The sequence below is a fragment of the Terrapene carolina genome, unplaced genomic scaffold (genome assembly GCF_002925995.2).
Source record: "Terrapene carolina triunguis isolate 2854851 unplaced genomic scaffold, T_m_triunguis-2.0 Scaffold119, whole genome shotgun sequence".
Taxonomy (NCBI): Eukaryota; Metazoa; Chordata; order Testudines; family Emydidae; genus Terrapene; species Terrapene triunguis.
The window spans coordinates 1,353,000-1,371,315 of NW_020664470.1; the positions used below are offsets into that span (position 1 = coordinate 1,353,000).

At 42.3% G+C, this 18,316-nt stretch overlaps 2 protein-coding genes across 2 annotated transcripts; both read right to left on the reverse strand.

The window, feature by feature from the left end:
- Window positions 1-429: 429 nt before the first annotated feature.
- On the reverse strand, window positions 430-1,398 carry LOC112115779 (olfactory receptor 6N1-like). The gene has a single exon (XM_024212965.2). It carries the CDS (start codon window positions 1,396-1,398, stop codon window positions 430-432), a length of 969 nt encoding a protein of 322 aa, XP_024068733.2.
- Window positions 1,399-13,746: 12,348 nt separating this feature from the next.
- Window positions 13,747-14,715, reverse strand: LOC112115777 (olfactory receptor 10A4-like). The gene has a single exon (XM_026652495.1). The coding sequence runs from the start codon at window positions 14,713-14,715 to the stop codon at window positions 13,747-13,749; it is 969 nt and encodes a 322-aa protein (XP_026508280.1).
- Between the last annotated feature and the right edge of the window lie 3,601 nt (window positions 14,716-18,316).

Here is an 18,316-nt window from a genome sequence, read left to right on the forward strand (position 1 = left end):
AGTTCCATATAGAATCTTCTCACGCAGAGTGAACGTTTAGCGAATCCCAAAGAGAAAAGACACTAACCCACTGTAAGTATCAGTGCTGAACATGAGAGGTTGATGGAGTTGTCCACAGCCTCACTTTCCCTTCTATTGTGTTACATGAACACAGCGAGGAACCATAGAGACTCTATTTCAGTAACTCCATGCAAATTATCTCTATTTTTTAACATGGGCGATGAGATTTTCAATGGGAGTTTTCAACTTAATTGCAATGGGGACTTTTTGCCCAAATCACCCCAGTAGCTTTGAAAACCTCAGGCTAAGGTCCAGATTTTCAAAGGTATTTTAGGTACCTCATGGGAGTTTCAAAAGCATATTGGTGCTTCCACTGATTTCAAAATCTCACTTGGGGGTAAACACCTTGAAAAATCTGGAGCTTAGTTATTATCTAGGATTCTCTATGTTCTTTGTGAAAGTTATGTATTTACTGAGCGCTTTGTGCAAGGCTTCCCTGACCTCTCTGTTTCTCAGGCTGTAGATGAGGGGGTTCACCAGGGGAGTCAGTACTGTGTAGCAAAGCGAGAGCACTTTATTTAGGACTCTCAGTGTATCAACTTTCGGTAGCATGTAGACGATCATTAGTGTCCCATAGAAAATTGTCACCACAATGAGGTGGGAGGAGCAGGTGGAAAATGCCTTTTGCCTCCCTGTGGTGGACGGGATTCTCAGGATGGTGGCTATGATACACACATAGGACATCAGGGTTAGTAGAAATGGAGGCAAGGTGAATACACAGGCTAGAATGAAATCCACCAATATGATCAGGCGAGTGTCCCCGCAGGAGAGTTTTATCAGTGGGATGGGATCACAATAGAAATGGTCAATTTCATTTGGACCACAGAATATGAACTGTGACACACATAATATGAAGATGGTAATAGCTAAACACCCATTTAACCATGACCCAGCAGCCAACTGGAGACAAAACCTGATATTCATAAGAGATGAATAATGCAAGGGTTTACATATTGCTAAATACCGATCATAAGACATCACAGCTAGCAGATAGCATTCTGTAGATGCCAGAGCACCAAAGAAGTACAGTTGTGTGAGGCAGCCACTGACTGAGATGGTTTTATCCCCAGTCAGGAGACTGGCCAGCATCCTGGGCAGAATGGTGGAGGTGTAGCAGGTCTCTAAGCAGGACAAATTCCCCAGAAAGAAGTACATGGGGGTGTGCAGGTGCTGATCAGCCACAACAAGCAGCACAATGAGGGTGTTCCCAGCCACAGTTGTGGTGTAGATCACTAGGAACAGCAGGAAGAGAAGAATTTGCAGGTCAGGGAGATCCCCAAATCCCAGGAGAATGAATTCCATGATGGTGGTTTGGTTTCCCCAGTCCGTGTCTTCCATGGGCTGAGACTAGGAACAATTAAACAAACTGTGCATTCGAATTAGAAGAACATAGAGCTAAACGTTAATCAGGTCTCACCATTTAATTTCATAAAAGTTTAAAAACTCCTTACCCTCCCTTGGTTACCAGCCCTAACTTTAGGTCTAAAGCAGTGGTTTCCAAACTTTAACAACCTGTGAATCCCTTTCTCTAAAATGTGAACTCTCCTGAACCCCCTTCCTAAAAATGAATATTTCCAGGGATTAAAGTTTAAATCTTCTCAGTGTGATGCTAACATTCACTCACCTCTCACTGAAGCAAAACAGCACTCCAGAGAAAATGACTTAGTATTGAATTACTGAGGCACCTGGACACTGCTACATTGACTACTACCTGGTTCCGGCTGGTTTGGTGTGCAAACACCTTTTCTTCCACCACCAGGGCCATCCCTAGGAGGGTGCCCGGTGAGGGACAAATTAGCCTGGACCACCCCCCAGGTACAGCACGGCCCCTGCTCACTCTGCCCATCATGCCACCCAACTTCCCGTCTGCCAAGGGGTCCAAGCTGCCACCTGCGTGCCTGGGGTCTCAGCTGCCTCCCTGCCCATGATGGGGCTCAGGCTGCTGGACCCGCGCTGGGGTCTGGGCTGCCGGCTCCACACTACACAGGGCTCGGGCTGCTGTCCCCTGCTGACTGCTGGGTTTCGGGCTGCCGGCCCCAACTGCCCGGCCTTCTGGTCCCAACTGCCCGGCCCCGTGCTGACTGGGGCTCAACTGCCCACTCAGCGCTCCACAGGGCTGTCTGCTCCGCAACTGGGTCACACCTGCTGCCTCCCATGCCTGGGGGTCCTCTGGCCACCATTAAGGAAATTTTTCTGGCGAACCCCCTGTAACATTGTGCGAACCCCGAGGGGTTCGCGAACCCCAGTTTGGGAACCACTGGTCTAAAGTGAGGCCTTGGGCAAATGTCTTAGTCCTAGAACTGAACACTGCTATCCCTTCAGACCTCCCCATGCCACCTCAAATCAATAATAATGATAAAACCAGCCCACTTCTCTCGTAACCAATATTGACATGACAGATCAGATAAATTGCTCCTCTACTCTCATGTCCCATCTATTGTCTTATTGGTGCAGAACAATGATGTTGAACTGGAACATTGCACAGTTGACAATGAGCAGAAAGTCAGGTCTTGGAGGAGTAAATATCAGTAAATACTTCAACTAAAATTTTGCATTATGCATTTCAATCTGGAGTAATGTGTTTAGGGGCATATCTATGTAAATTAATGTTAATTATTCTTACCATATGCCTATTTATTGAATATTTTAGTGTTCTGTAAGTAAAGGAGTATATATTTTCACTGTCACACAAGACAGCAGTTTATACCATAAATTCTGAAGTGGAGTAAATGCTTCCTTAGATCATGTCACACAGAAACCTAATCATGATGATGATGATGACTGATGACTGCAGATATCTGGAGATGTAAATTCCTTTTCTATTTCAGATGATACTTGTCAATATTACCTATATAGCAGTATTCAAATTCATCTTATTTGGGGGTAGATTTTGGAAGGGGCAAACCCAGGATCATTTGCAATCCTCACTATAGAGTGATTCTCCTCAGACCTGTTGCTTTGGAATAAGTGGGTCAATAGCATTAACATAACCCACTGCTGTCCAACATTAAATAGTGTTAATCAAGTTTCAGGTTTGGGTACACAAAGACCTCAGCCTGCTTAGTATCATGGCAAACGCATAATTAAGTAAAGTCTTTTTTTTCCCCTTGAGCTTGACTAAATTTTGATTTATCAATTACATGAGCCACCTATTCTTAAGAACATAAGGAGGCCATACTGGGTAAGAATATTGGTCCATTTAGCCCAGTACCCATTCTTCCAACAGTAGCCAATGCCAGATGCTTCAGAGGGAATGAACAGAACAGGGGAATTTTGAGTGATTCATCCCCTTTCGTCCAGGCCCAGCTTCTGGTAATCAGAGGTGTAGGAATACCTAGAGCATGGGGATGCATCCCTGATCATCTTGGCTAATAGCCAAGTACTCCATTTAGGAAGGAACAATCAGTTGCACACATACAAAGTGGGAAATGACTGCCTAGGAAGGAGTAGTGTGGAAAGGGATCTGGGGGTCATAGTGGACCCCAAGCTAAATATGAGTCAACAGTGTAATACTGTTGCAAAAAAAGCAAACATCATTCTGGGCTGTATTAGCAGGAGTGTTGTATACAAGAACAAGAAGTAATTCTTCCACTCTACTCTGCACTGATTAGGCCTCAACTGGAGTATTGTGTCCAGTTCTGGGTGCCACATTTCAGGAAAGATGTGGACAAATTTGTGAGAGTCCAGAGAAAAGCGATAAAAATGATTCAAGGTCTCGAAAACATGACCTGTGAGGGAAGATTGAAAAAATTGGGTTTGCTTAGTCTAGAAAAGAGAAGACTGAGAGGGGACATGAAAACAGTTTTCAAGTATGTAAAAGGCTGTTACAAGGAGGAGGAAGAAAAAAAATCTTACCCTCTGAGGATAGGACAAGAAGCAATGGGCTTAAATTGCAGCAAGGGAGGTTTAGGTTGGACATTAGGAAACACTTCCTAACTGTCAGGGTGGTTAAGCACTGAAAAAATTGCCTAGGGAGGTTGTGGAATCTCCATCATTGGAGATTTTTAAGAGTGGGTTAGACAAACACCTGTCAGTGATGGTCTAGATAATACTTAATCCTGCTACAAGTGCAGGGGACTGGACTAGATGACCTCTCAAGGGGGAATCCCTACGGGGAGGGGGCCATTGGGGTGTGACACCTTCCAGTTCTATGATTCTATAGTCTATCCTCCATGAGTTTATCTAATTCTTCATTGAACCCAGTTATACTTTTGGCCTTCACAAAATCCCTTGGCAATAAATTCCACAGGTTGACTGTGTGTTGTGTGAAGAAGTACTTCCTTGACTTGTGTAATTATACTTTTACACTTAACTTGACAGAATTTATGTTCCTTTCTATTTTCCTCAGTAGGGTTTGACTTTCAATTTTTAAAGTATATCTTTTTGCCTCTAATCACCTCTTTTACTCCGTTGTTAGCCATGGTATCATTTTTCTGATCATCTTATTGGGTTATTTTTTTTAGTATTGGGGGGGTATACATTTAACCTCTTTCTCTATTGTGGTGTTTTTAAATAGTATCCATGCAGCTTGTAGTCATTTCACTGCTGTGACTAATCCTCTTAATTTCCATTTAACTATTAGGTTTCCTGTTTTGGTAGCCTTTCAAATCATCCTGACCATTTCACAATCACTGTCACCATCCTGGTCAGGTGGTCAGTACTATTTTCCTACTGCTATACTCTTTATTAATAAGTGTTTCCTTTTTCAACTATAGTAGAAAGTCAGAGTTACGAACACCTCGGGAATGGAGGTTGTTTGTAATTCTAAAATATTCATCACTCTGAACAAAACATTATAGTTGTTCTTTCAAAACTTTAGAGTTATGAACCCTGGAAAACATAATCCTACTTGTACATGCAAAATGATGTGGTGTAAATTAGCTGTTACCGCTCAAGAAAGCTCTTAGAGTCTGAACATTGACTTAATACAGCTTTGAAACTGTACTATAGAGAAGAAAAATGCTGCTTTCTCGTTATTTTTTTAGTAGTTTACTTTTAACAGAGAACTATACTATACTTGCTTTCTTCTTTGGTCTCTGCTGCTGCCTGATTGTGCATTTCTGGTTCCAAATGAGGTGTGTGGTTGACCGATCAGTTTAGAACTCTGGTGTTCGTAACACTCAGGTTCTACTGTATTTATAATTAATTGTTGTACTAACACCTATGGATCATAGATTCCATCGGAATTCATTCAACAGTCCATAATGATCATGGATTGATAATACAGGAATGAGAAAGGGACTGAAGGAGAAAGATGCTGCCTTTGAACTCACAGTCTAAATATCTGGCATAAGCTTCTCTGCAATTTAGGTTCACCCCTCTCTAATGCATAGGATTGGTCCTCTATTCTTTGAGAATTAAAGGGCCCCATTGAAGAACCCTACTGTTCCCTACTCACGGAAGGCCTTCTGCAGCATGTCACATAAAAATGAAAGTTCAAGTTGGTTCAAGAACCTACTCCTTTGATGTTTCATCCTAAGAAAGCACGTTGTCTTTGTTACCCGTAAAGAGAGATTGGACATCAGTAACTTCCCAACATACTTTGTGGTCAATACAATTAAGAGAATTTCAGAGCAGTCTAGGGGAACTGGGTATCCTGATCTCTGAGGTGACTTTGGAAATATCACCCTGACCCTCTGTGCAATGTCTTACTACAGATAGCTGAAAAGGATAGGATTCCTTTAAGGGAAAATGTTGAGATTTTCAGCAAAATGTTTTATCCCAAACCGGATTAAACTGTCAAAACCCTGAACATTTTCCCATAAAGGAAGGTAAAATAAAAATTTCATTTCAGGAGAGATTAAAAGGAATTTTTGAGCTTTCCAGTGGCCCTAAATGTTGGCTATTGTTAGGTTTGGCAGGATTTGATTTTTATTGGTAATGTGGATGTCACCATACACACACAAACGGACAAAAATGTTTCCATAAATAATAATTGAAATATACATATAGGCAAACAAAGAAAAATGCTGCCTGAGAACTTCTTAGAGCTAGAATACACTGATTTAGACTTTTGAATTAGGCTTGTTATAACTGGACTAATGGATGAACAGTAAATACAGGTGTGATCTGTTTATTTAAGGATATTCACTTTGTATATTTTGACATGTGATGTTGACAATTTGTGGTTTAACAGTTATAAAGCATTAACTTTTTGAATCTCAATGTCTTCTTTTATAAAATAATTATCTTCCCCACCCCATAATATCCCACAACTGTGAAAATGTATTTTGATAGCAATCAGAAAAAAAAATACATGGAACCTATAATTACATACTGCGGTGAATATTTAAATTGGTAAAAATGCTTTAAAATAAACTTCAAGGTTATTTGTCAAAATTAAAAGACAAAGAAAAATGGAATTGTGTCAAGCCCAACTATGGTCAATATCAGTGAAACTGAGAATAGCCTTCCAGCCTGGCTGCTAGAGAGGCAGAGACCTCGACCACTGGCTCCCCCAGTTCCTTCCAACTCCAAGAGCCAGAAAGGCACTATCTGTCTCATAGACTCATAGACTCATAGACTTTAAGGTCAGAAGGGACCAATATGGTCATCTAGTCTGACCTTCTGCATGATGCAGGCCACAAAAGCTGACCCACCTACTTTCCCTTAACTCAGCTGTTGAAGTCTCCAGATCGTGATTTAAAGACTTCTAGTCGCAGAGAATCCTCTGCCCCATGCTGCGGAGGAAGGCGAAAAACCTCCAGGGCCTCTGCCAATCTACCCTGGAGGAAAATTCCTTCCCGACCCCAAATATGGCGATCAGTAGAACCCAGAGCATACAGGCAAGATTCTCCAGCCGGACCCTCTTTTTACCAGCTATGGCACGTTATTGCCTGTCCTCCAAGCTGGGCTGTGGGGAGACAGAGAACCCTGGGGCTCTGCCTCTCCAGGACCTGGAGCTGGGAGGGGAGATAATGATTGATGGAAGTTTAATACAAGAAATTTGAATATAGTGTTAATATAAACAACAAAGGTGAAGAACACAAGCCAGAACAGGGAAAGAGAGGGTTAAAGAATATTTGGATAAATTAGATGTATTCAAGTTGGCAGGGCCTGATAAAATTCATTCTAGAGCACTTAAGGAACTAACTTAGCTGAACAGCTAAGCAATTATCTTTGGGAACTCATGGAGAACAGGCGAGGCCCCAGAGGAGTGGACAAGGGCAAAGATACTGCCAATCTCTGAAAAGGGGAAGAAAGAGGACCTGGGGAATTATAGACAATCAGCCAAAGTTCAATACATGGAAATATACAGGAACAAATTATTAAACCATCATTCTGTAAGCACCTAGAGGACGATGGGATTATAAGGAAGAGCTGACATAAATTTGTCAACAACAAATCATGCCGAACAAAACCAATGTCCTTGTTAAAACAAGGTTCCTGGCCTAGTGGACAGGGGGAAGCTATAGACATGATATTTGCTGATTTTAGTAAGTTTTTTTTGACACAGTCCTACATGATAGTATCATAAGCAAACTAGGAAAATGTGGTCTGAATGGAATTACTACAACTGGTTGAAAGACTATACTCAAAAAGCAGTTATCAACGGTTCCCTGTAAAAATTGGAAGGGTGTATCTAGAGAAGTCCCACAGGGTTCAGTCCTGCCTCTGATACTAGTCAACATTTTAATTAATGGCATGTATAGTACAATGGATAGTATGCATATACAATTCATGGATGACAACAAGGTGGGAGGTGTTGCCAGAACTTTGGAGGACAGGATTAGAATTCAAAATTACATTGAAAAAATTGAGAATTGGGCTGAAATCAAGAAGATGAAATTCAATAAAAAATGTACAAAGTAGTTCTCTTAGGAAGTTAAAAAATGCAGCAGTGGTAGTACTGCTGACAAGGATTGCAGAAACTGTAAAACCATTCTGGGGTGTATTAACAGGAGTCTTATATGTAAGACATGGGAGGTAATTGTCCTGCTGTACTCAGTACTGATGAGGCCTCAGCTGGAGTACTATGTCCAGTTGTGGGCACTGCAGTTTGAGGAAAGCTGTTGATTAACCTGAGAGTGTCCAGAGGAGAGCAACACAAAGAATAAAATATTTGGGAAATCTGACCTCTGAGGAAAGGTTAAAAAAACAAACAAACAAAAAAACCTGAGCATGTTTAGTCATGAGAAATGAAGACTGAGGGAGGACCCGATAAGAGCATTCAAATATGTAAAGGGCTGTTATAAAGAAGATGGTTATCAATTCCTCTCCATGTCCACGAAAGGTGGGACAAGAAGTAATAGGCTTAGTCTGCAGCAAAGCTTTATCTTAGATATTAGAATCATAGAATTATAGGACTAGAAGGGACCTCGATAGGTCATCTAGTCCAGTCCCCTGCACTCAGTATTATCTAGATCATTCCTTACACATGTTTGTCTAACCTGTTCTTAAAAACCTTCAGTAATGGAGATTCCACAACCTTCCTAGGTAATTTTTTCCAGTGCTTAACTACCCTGACAGTTAGGACGTTTTTCCTAACATCCTACCTAAATCTCCCTTGCTGCAATTTAAGCCCATTGCTTCTTCTCCTGTCCTCAGTTGTTAAGGAAAACAATGTATCACCCTCCTCTTTATAACAGCCTTTTATAAAGTTGAAGTCTGCTATCATGTCCCCTCTCAGTCTTCTCTTTTCCAGACTAAACAAACCCAATTGTTTCAATCTTTCCTCTTAGGTCATGTTTTCTAGACCTTTAATGATTTTTGTTGCTCTCATATGGACATTTTCCAATTTGTCTATATCTTTCCCAAAGTGTGGTGCCCAGAACTGGACACAATACTCCAGCTGTGGCCTTATCAGTGCTGAGTAGAGTGGAAGAATTACTTCTCATGTCTTGCTTACAATTTATGCAAGTGAATATTCCTTCTGAAGTGTAGTTCTATGCCTTTGTGCTTATTGAACCATTTCTTCAATTTGTCAAGATCATTTTGAACTTTAATCCTGACCCCCAAAGTGCTTGCAAACACCCTCCTCCCAACTTGGTATTGTCCACAAACTTTATAAGTGTACTCTCTGTGCCCTTATCCAAATCATTTATGAAGATACTGAATAGAAGCACACCCAGGACCAATCCCTGTAGGACCCCACTCGATATGCCCTTCCAGCTTGACTCTGAAACATTGATAACTACTCTCTGAGTATGGTTTTCCAACCAGTTGTGCACCCACCCTAGAATAGGTTCACTTAGGCTATATTTCCCTAATTTGCTTATGAAAAGGTCATACGAGACAGTATCAAAAGCCTTACTAAAGTTGAGATAGATCACATCTACTGCTTCCTCCTTATACAAGTCAAAAAAGGATCGTAGGTTGATTTGAATGACTTGGTCTCCACAAATCCATGCTGACTGTTACTTATGATCTAATTAGGAAAAGCTTTCTAACTATAAGGGTATGAGAGAAACCAGGTGGGTGAGGTACTATCTTTTATTGGCCCTATGTTGGGGAAAGAAAGAATCTTTTGAGCTCCAGAGAGCTCTTCTTCAGGTCTTCAGCTTATGGGCAGAGAGAAGATTTCATCTATGCATTTGTATGCTCCTGTTCAAGTCACAAACCTCTAGCCAGTGACAGTTCTCGAACAGATCCTTATTTTTCGCGTGGAAAAAGGCCAACAATGTATATTGGCAGCTTAGAAGAAGAGCTTGTTCAGGGGTTGAGGTCAGGTTGGCTGCCTTAATTCTTTGGGAGACCTAGCACAAATGGGGGTTGAACAGACATTGTCAAAGCAAGTGTTGGGCATGGGCAGCTGTATTGAAGGAGAGCTCTGTGGAGCTCGATAGCTTGTCTCTTCCACCAACAGATGTTGGTCCAATAAAAGAAAGTACTCACTTTGTGTCTTTCATATCCTGGGACCAACACAGCTACCACAACACTGCAAATAACTTTAAGGGGAGTTAAGGTCTGGAATAGGCTTTTAAGGAAGGTTAGGGAATCCCCATCATCTCAGGTTTTAAAGAACAGGTTGGATGAACACCTGATAGGGATTTCCTTAAGTTTCCTTTGTCCTGCCTCAGCACAGAGGACTGGGCTAGATTTCCTCTCAATTCCCCTTCCAGCCCTATATTTCTACGATTCTACTACATATTTCATTCTGCCAAATTGACATTTTCCAATTAAACTGAGTGTCACTGGACACTTTCCCACTAACTCTTGTCCTTCTCTTTATTCCCTGATGATTCAGTGGATCCACAGAGCCTCTTCCAGTTCCCTGACTCAGACATACTGAATTGGTTTGTTGCTTGCGTTTTACCTAGAGCACTTATACTTCAAGTTCCCTCTGGCCCTCTCTGAGAGTCTGATCTCATCTTGTATCAGACACTGCCTTAATTTCTCCTCGTCCCAAGTCAAACAATCTGCCACAGCTGGTGCATTTGAATTACTCTCCCTTCTGAGATCTTGTCTGTGACATGAAATAACAGTTTAACTCAGAGACAGAATCTCCCAGCAAGCCCCTCCTGATTCCATCTAGGGTTTGCTCCTGTCCCTTACCGCTGCTATGGAGAGTTTCTTTCCCACTCCTTTCTGACACTGGGTCCCCTCTGCATGCCCTACAGAAGTCTCCTTTCAGGTCTCTGCTCTTTGCTGGGCTATCAGGCCCAGCTCTTTGACAGCTCCCCAGACCTCTCTGAGCAGGGGAGCTCGGCTGGTCTCTTCTTTTAGGAAGCCTCAGCCATGAGCTGCCATCATGTCACCCAAACCCAAATTCATCATCTCTGTTCAGATGAGAAGGCACAGGTTGTGCTGAGCCCATCTTCCCTTAAACGGCCAGCACACTTTGCGCTACCCTGCTAATTTCCTCCTTATGTTTTACATGCCCTTGTTTTGTTCTTTTCTATCACTTTGCTTAATTTGGATTCCCATTCTCCTGTTCCAGGCTTCATCCTAGTCACACTGACCCAGATCGCACGCTGGTGTAAATAATCAATAGCTCCTTTGGAATCAATGGGGCCAAGCCAGCTCTCCCACCAGTGTAAATCATCCATCGCTCCATTGGAGTCAATGGGCCAGATCCCTAGCTGAGGACCTCGCACCAGGCAAGCATCTCAATTTCCCTGTTCTGAAATGGTGCTATTAACTCCGACAGGCACTGCTGTGGGGAGGTGAGGCTAAAACTGTGAATATTCACATAGCACATTCATGCCCCTGCTTGGAAGGTGGGATAGAAATGCCTTCTGGCAGATGGAGCTCACCTGCAACCACAGGACACCCCAAGCTTGAAGCGATGAGCTCGTATTTCTCAAGGGTTTGGCAGACAGGACTCAGGTTCCTCAGCTGAGGTTCTCGTCTCCCATCCTTCTGAAGAATCTGGATCGTCTCAGTGGAGAGACCTGTATCCACCTGAATGGACGACCAGCTGCTTCAATGTGTGTTAGAACATGCTGTGCCTCCCATGTACAAAGTGCAGAGGTCTCCTTGTATTTCTGTCTTTCTCCATGGCAGGCTGCGTTTCCCTTGAGTCCATCTCCGAAGGGGCTGAGCTGGGGGAATTAGCCCTGTGTTTTCTGTGCAGACAGTGCAAACAACTGTCCTGATGCAATCAACCTCCCACACCTCCTTCTCCCTGCTGTATGAGATCACTGCTCTGCATGGCTGAAATGTAACACAGAGCCCATAGAGTGCATGGCCATGCAGAGTGACTCTGCTGAGTAATCTTTGCTCATGTCAGTTGTCCCATTGCCTTCAGTGGAACAACTCCACGAGTAACAATGGCTAAGATGAGTCAGGCACGCTGTATTGGGTGGTCAAACCATGCAGTTTACCAAAATGAAGGAGAAAGAATGTAAATTTAATCCATAGTTTGCAAATGGAAGCTTTGAATGAAAGGAAATCTCTCTCTCACACTGACACACAAACCCAATGGAAATATTTATCCAAGGAACTTTGATGTGATTTTTAATCTTTATTCATTTATTTAACAATAGTCTCTCGCTTCTGGTGAACAGTAGCAAAATTTAGGGCCTTGAAGATTGGTTCCCATTGGAGAAGGCTGACAGGGTGTTGTTAGGAGCTAAAAGGCTGAGGCGGGGAGTAGGGAGGGGGAGGCGCCACATAAATGCTGCTATGTTGTGATGTACCTGGAGCATAAATAACAAGAAAGACACTCAGGGCAGATACCCTGCTGGACAGTGTGTGTTGCTTCATTTACAAAGTGGGCCGACCAGCCTGGGTTTCTGGGAGTGGAAGGAGGAGCTCATTCACAAGGAGAAAATAGCAAGGTGCTGTGTGAGCAATGCAGCTTTCTTTAAAGGCTGCGTACTGCTCACATGCCAACAAAATCACAAACTTTTAAGACAATATGTAACTGCGCCACCTGGTGACTCCCACCATAGCCATATATTTGTAAATAATTCCTTGTCATGTCCCAAAGCTTCTAAGGGGTCTCAGTATGTTGCCAGGCGACCTGCATGGAGCAGTAGAGCTGACTATAGCACCTGGGACGGTAGCACCATGCCCTGAGAACTAGCCCTCTCGGGCCTTATGCTTGTTACAGTCAGTTTTGGAGACACTCATTGTAGCAGCTCCCAACCTTAGAACTGCTTCATGTACTTGGCAGCAGCTGAGTGTCCACTGCCCTGCAGTGCCACATGCTGAGTCCCTGCTTAGGGACTGTTGGAAAGGCCTGGATCACAGGAACAGACTCGGCTCTACGTGTGTGCATCCCCTAGTGCCCTGGCAAACACCCAGTTGGGTCAGGACTGTCCTCATTGACTTAGGCTTTGACTCTGCTTCTTTGGCTTTGCCCAATCTCCCTGCCTCCAAGGCCCCTATGAGCTATCTGCGGTTTCCTTTTTCCAGCTCCTCCCAGCAGGGACTGAGCTCAGATGAGAGTGATAAATATTTTCCTGGTGCTGTGTCCATAGGTTGCTGCTAATGCCAGGCTCTTTGCATCTGGCTTATGTGAGTGTAATGAAGAGTAGTTAGTTTGCCAGGCCCATGTGACAGGGAAGACAATAGCATAACTTCAGAGGTAGCAGGTTTCCTGTAGTTATGTCCCCACATATTTTGCACCAAAAGATAATTGGTTGTTTTTTTGTTTTTTCCCCCAAATATTTATTTTCACATGAAATGGCTTTTCTCATGGAACCACAGACTTGATTACAAGATTTTATGATCTAACACAGAGAAAGAATATCCTGGACCAATACAGCTACAACAACACTGCAAACTATAGAGAAACAATCCACAACAGGGAATATACATAGGTATTGGCTTCCATATTTAGTGGAGATTGTGCCTTTAAACAAAATACACACAAAAAGGCACTGTACACCCTTCTGATGCAGAGTGAACGTTTAGCCAGCCCCAAAGAGAAAAGACACTATCCCAATGCCTGTATCAATGCTGAACATGAGAGGTTAACGGAACCGGTTCACAGTCTCACTTATCTATTTTTTTGTGGACACAGTGAGCAACCATAGAGACTCCATCTCAGTAACTCCATGCAGATTATCTCTATTTTTTAACATGAGCAATGAGATTTTCAATAGGAATTTTCAACTTAATTTCAATTGGGACTTTTTGCCCAAATCACCCCAGTAGCTTTGAAAACTTCAGTGTAAGGGCCAGATTTACAAAGGTATTTTGGTGCCTTGTGGGAGTTTCAAAAGTGTCTTGAGGCCTTCACTGATTTCAAGATCCCACTTGGGACATAAACACCTTTAAAAATCTGGAGCTTAGTTATTATATAGGATTCTCTATGTTCCTTGTGAACGTCACATATTTACTGACTGCTTTGTGCAAGGCTTCTTTGACCTCTCTGTTTCTCAGGCTATAGATGAGGGGGTTTACCAGGGGAGTCAGGACTGTGTAACAAAGAGAGAGAACTTTCTTTAGGAATCTCAGTGTATCAAGTTTTGGAAGCAGATAGACAATCATTAGTGTCCCATAGAAAATTGTCACCACAATGAGGTGGGAGGAGCAGGTGGAAAAGGCCTTTTGCCTCCCGGTAGTGGAAGGGATTCGCAGGATTGTGGTGATGATATAAACATAGGATGTCAAGGTTAGTAGAAATGGAGGCAGGGTGAATATACAGGCTAGGATGAAATCCAGCAATATGATAACTCGTGTGTCCCCACAGGAGAGTTTTATCAATGGGATGGAATCACAATAGAAATGGTCAATTTTGTTCGGGCCACAGAATATGAACTGCAACATGAATAATGTGAAGATGGTAATAGCCAAACAACCATTTACCCATGACCCAGCAGCCAACTGAAGGCAAACTCTGGTATTCATAAGAGATGAATAATGAAGGGGTTTACATATCGCTAAATACCTATCATAAGACATCACAGCTAGCAGATAGCACTCTGTAGATGCCAGCGCACAAAAGAAATACAGTTGTGTGATGCAGCCACTGACAGAAATGGTTCTGTCCCCAGTCAGGAGACTGGCCAGCATCCTGGGCAGAATGGTGGAGCTGTAACATGTCTCCAAGAAGGACAAGTTCCCCAGGAAGACGTACATGGGGGTGTGCAGATGCTGATCAGCCACAACAAGCACTATGATGAGGATGTTCCCAGCTAGAGTTGTGATGTAGATCACTAGGAACAGCAGGAAGAGAAGAATTTGCAGGTCAGGGAGATCCCCAAATCCCAGGAGGAGGAATTTTGTGATGGTCGTTTGGTTTCCCCAGTCCATGTCTGCCATGGTTTGAGACTAGGAACAATGAAACAAACTGTGCATTTGAATCAGAAGAGAATAGAGTTAAAAGTTAATGAAATGTCATCATTTAATTCTATAAAAATATAAAAACTCCTCACCTGGATACCAGCACTAGTTTTATGACTAAAGTTAGACCTTGGACAAGTGTCTTAGTCCTAGAATTGAACCCTAATATCTCTTCAGACCTCCCCGTGCCATCTCAGATCAATAACAATGATAATAACTGCACACTTCTCTGGTAACCCAATTTTGACATGACAGATCAGACAAATTGTTCCTCTACTCTGGTGCCGAATTGGAGCAGAACAATGATGTTGAATTGAAACATTGCACATCTGGCAATGGCCAGAATGTGAGGTCTTGGAGGAGTAAATATCAATAAATACATCAACTAAACTTTTGAATTAAGCATTTCAATCCAAAATAATGTGTTTAGGGACATATCATCTATTAAAATTAATGGTAATTATTCTCACTATTTGTCTACTTATTGAATGTTTATTTTCACCGTCACACAAGACAGCAGTTTATGAATTATGAAGTGGAGTAAAGGGTTCTTAGATCATGTCACACAACAACCTAATCATGATGATGATGACTGATGATTGCAGATATCTGGCTGCAGGAGTTGAAAAGTCCTTTTCTGTTTCAGATGGTACTTGTCAATATTAACTATGTAGCAGTATTCAAATGCATCTTATTTGGGGGTAGATTTTGGAAGGGGCAAACCCAGGATGATTTGAAATCCTCACTGTAGAGTTACTTTCCTCAGACCTGTTGCATCGGAATAAATGGGCCAAAGGCATTAACATAACCCACTCCTGTCCAACACTAAAGAGTGTTAAACAAGTTTCACAGTTGGGTACACAAAGACCTGATCCTGTTTATTACCATGACAAACACATAAAATTAAAGTACTTTTTTTCATTTAGTTTGGCTAAATTTTAGTCTATTTCATAATCTGCTCATAAATACATAAGAAGGCTATACTGGGTTAGACTTGGGGTCCAGCTAGTCAAGTACCTGGTCTTCCAACAGTATCCAGTGCTGGATGCTTCAGAGGGAATGAACAGAACAGGGCTATTTTGAGTGATCCATTCTCTGTCATCCAGGCCCAGATTCTGGCAATTGGAGATTTAGGAACACCTGAAGCATGGGGTTGCATCCCTGACCATCTTGGCTAGTAGCCATTGATGGACATATTGTTCATGAGCTTATCTAATTCTTCTTTTAAACAAGTTGTATTTTGGCCTTCACAAAATCCCCTGGCAACAAAACCCTCAGGTTGTCTGTGTGTTGTGTGAAGAAGTACTTCCCTATGTTTGTTTTAAACCTGTTGCCTATTAATTTCATTGGGTCACCTCTAGTTTGTGTGTTATGTGAAGGAGCAAATAACACTTCCCTATTCACTTTCTCTGCACCATACATGTTTTTATAGATCTGTATCATATCCCCCCCATCATCTTTTTTCTAACCTGAACAGTCCCAAACTTTTTAAATTTCTTCTCATACACAAGTTGTTTCATACCCTTAATAATTTTTGTTGCCCTTCTCTGTACTTTTTCCAATTCTAATATATCTTTTTGAGATGGGATGACCAGAACTACATGAAGTATTCAACTGCACATGTTCGACAGATTTATATAGTGGTATTATAATATTTTCTGTCTTTAATCTTCCCTTTCCTTATGGTTTTTTGCATTCTGTTAAAGTTTTGATTGCCACTGCACATTGAGTCAATATTATCAGAGAACTATCCACGATGACTCCAAGATCCTTCTCGAGTGGTAACAGCTAATTTACCTCTCTCCACTGTGAAAACAGGCCATTTATTTCTCTCTTTTCTTGCCTACCTTTTAACCAGTTACTGATCCATGAGAGGATCTTCCCTCATACCATGAATTCTTACTTTGTTTAAGAGCCTTTGCTGAGGGACCTTGTAAAAGGCTTTCTGAGAGTCCAAGTACACTATATCCACTGGCTTATTGCCACACTCAAAGAATTTGATAGATTGGTGAGGGATGATTTCCCTTTACAAAAGTCATATTGACTCTTTCCCAATATATCGTGTTCACCAATGTGTCTGATAATTCCCTTTACTATAGTTTCAAGCAATTTGCCTGGTACTAAGCCTATTAATTGCTAGGATCACCTCTGAAATCTTTTTTTAAAAATAGGCATTAAATTATCAATTCACTAGTCATCTGATACAGAGTCTGATTTAAATTATAAGAACATAAGAACGGCCATACTGGATCAGACCAAAGGTCTATCTATCCCAGTATCCTGGCTTACGACAATGGCCAATGCCAGGTGCCCCAGAGGGAATGAACATAACAGGGTGGGAGGGATAGCTTAGTCATTTGAGCATTGGCCTGCTAAACCCAGGGTTGTGAGCTCAATCCTTAAGGGAGCTGTTTAGGCATCTGGGGCAAAAAAAAAATAGTTGGGGATTGGTCCTGCTTTGAACAGGGGGTTGAACTAGATGACTATCTGAGATTCTATAGGAAGTAATCCATTCCCATCCTTTAGCAAACAGAGGCTAGAGACACCATCCCTGCCCATCCATTTATGGACCTATACTCCATGAATTTAGATGGGGTGACCACATCTGCATGAAGTATTCAAGATGTGGGCTTACCACGGGTTTATATATTGGCAATATGATCTTTTCTGTTTTATTGTCTATCCCTTTCTTAATGATTCCCAGCATCCTGTTCGCTTTTTTGACTGTCACTGCACATTGAGTGGATGTTTTCAGAGAACTGTCCACAATGATTCCAAGATCTCTTTCTTGAGTAGTAACAGCTAATTTAGACCCTTTCATTTTATATGTATAGTTGGGATTATGTTTTCCAATGTGCATTACTTTGCATTTATCAACATTGAATTTCATCTACCATTTTGTTGCCCAGTCACCCAGTTTTGTGAGAAACTGCTACCCTGCTAACTTCCTTGTGACATTTTCCGTGCCCTTGTTATGGTCTTTTCTATCAGCATCACTTATTTTGGATTCCTATTTTCCTATTCCAGACTCAATTGACTCCAGAGTCAATGAGCCAGATCCCCAGCTGAGGACCTTTCACAAGACATATCTCAATTTCCCCATTCTGAAATGGTGCTATCCACACCAACTGGCTCTGCTGTGGGAAGGTCAGGCTAAAACTGCAAATATTCACAAAGCACATTCATGCTCCTGCTTGGAAGGTGGGATAGAAATGCCGCCAGGCAGAGGGAGCTCACCTGTAATCACAGGACAGCCCAAGCTTGAAGCGATGAGCTCTTATTTCTCAGGGTTTGGTCACCAGGACTCAGGTTCCTGAGCTGAGGTGCTTGTCTCTCATCCTTCTGCAGAATCTGGATCTTCTCAGTAGAGAGACCTGCGTCCACCTGAATGGATGAGCCGCTGCTGTGATCTGCATTAGAACATGCTCTTCCCCCTCCATTTGCTAAGTGCAGCGGTCTCCTGTAATTTGTATCCTTCTCCTTGGCAGGCTGTGTCTCCCTTGAGTCCACCACTGAAGGGGCTGAGCCTGGGGAGTTAGCGATGTGTTTTCTGTGCAGACAGTGCAAACAACTGTCCTGA

What these genes read in the sequence shown, in the direction of transcription:
- LOC112115777 (XM_026652495.1), bottom strand. Translation starts at nt 14,715, where the DNA reads ATGGCAGACATGGACTGGGGAAACCAAACGACCATCACAAAATTCCTC.
- LOC112115779 (XM_024212965.2), bottom strand. Translation starts at nt 1,398, where the DNA reads ATGGAAGACACGGACTGGGGAAACCAAACCACCATCATGGAATTCATT.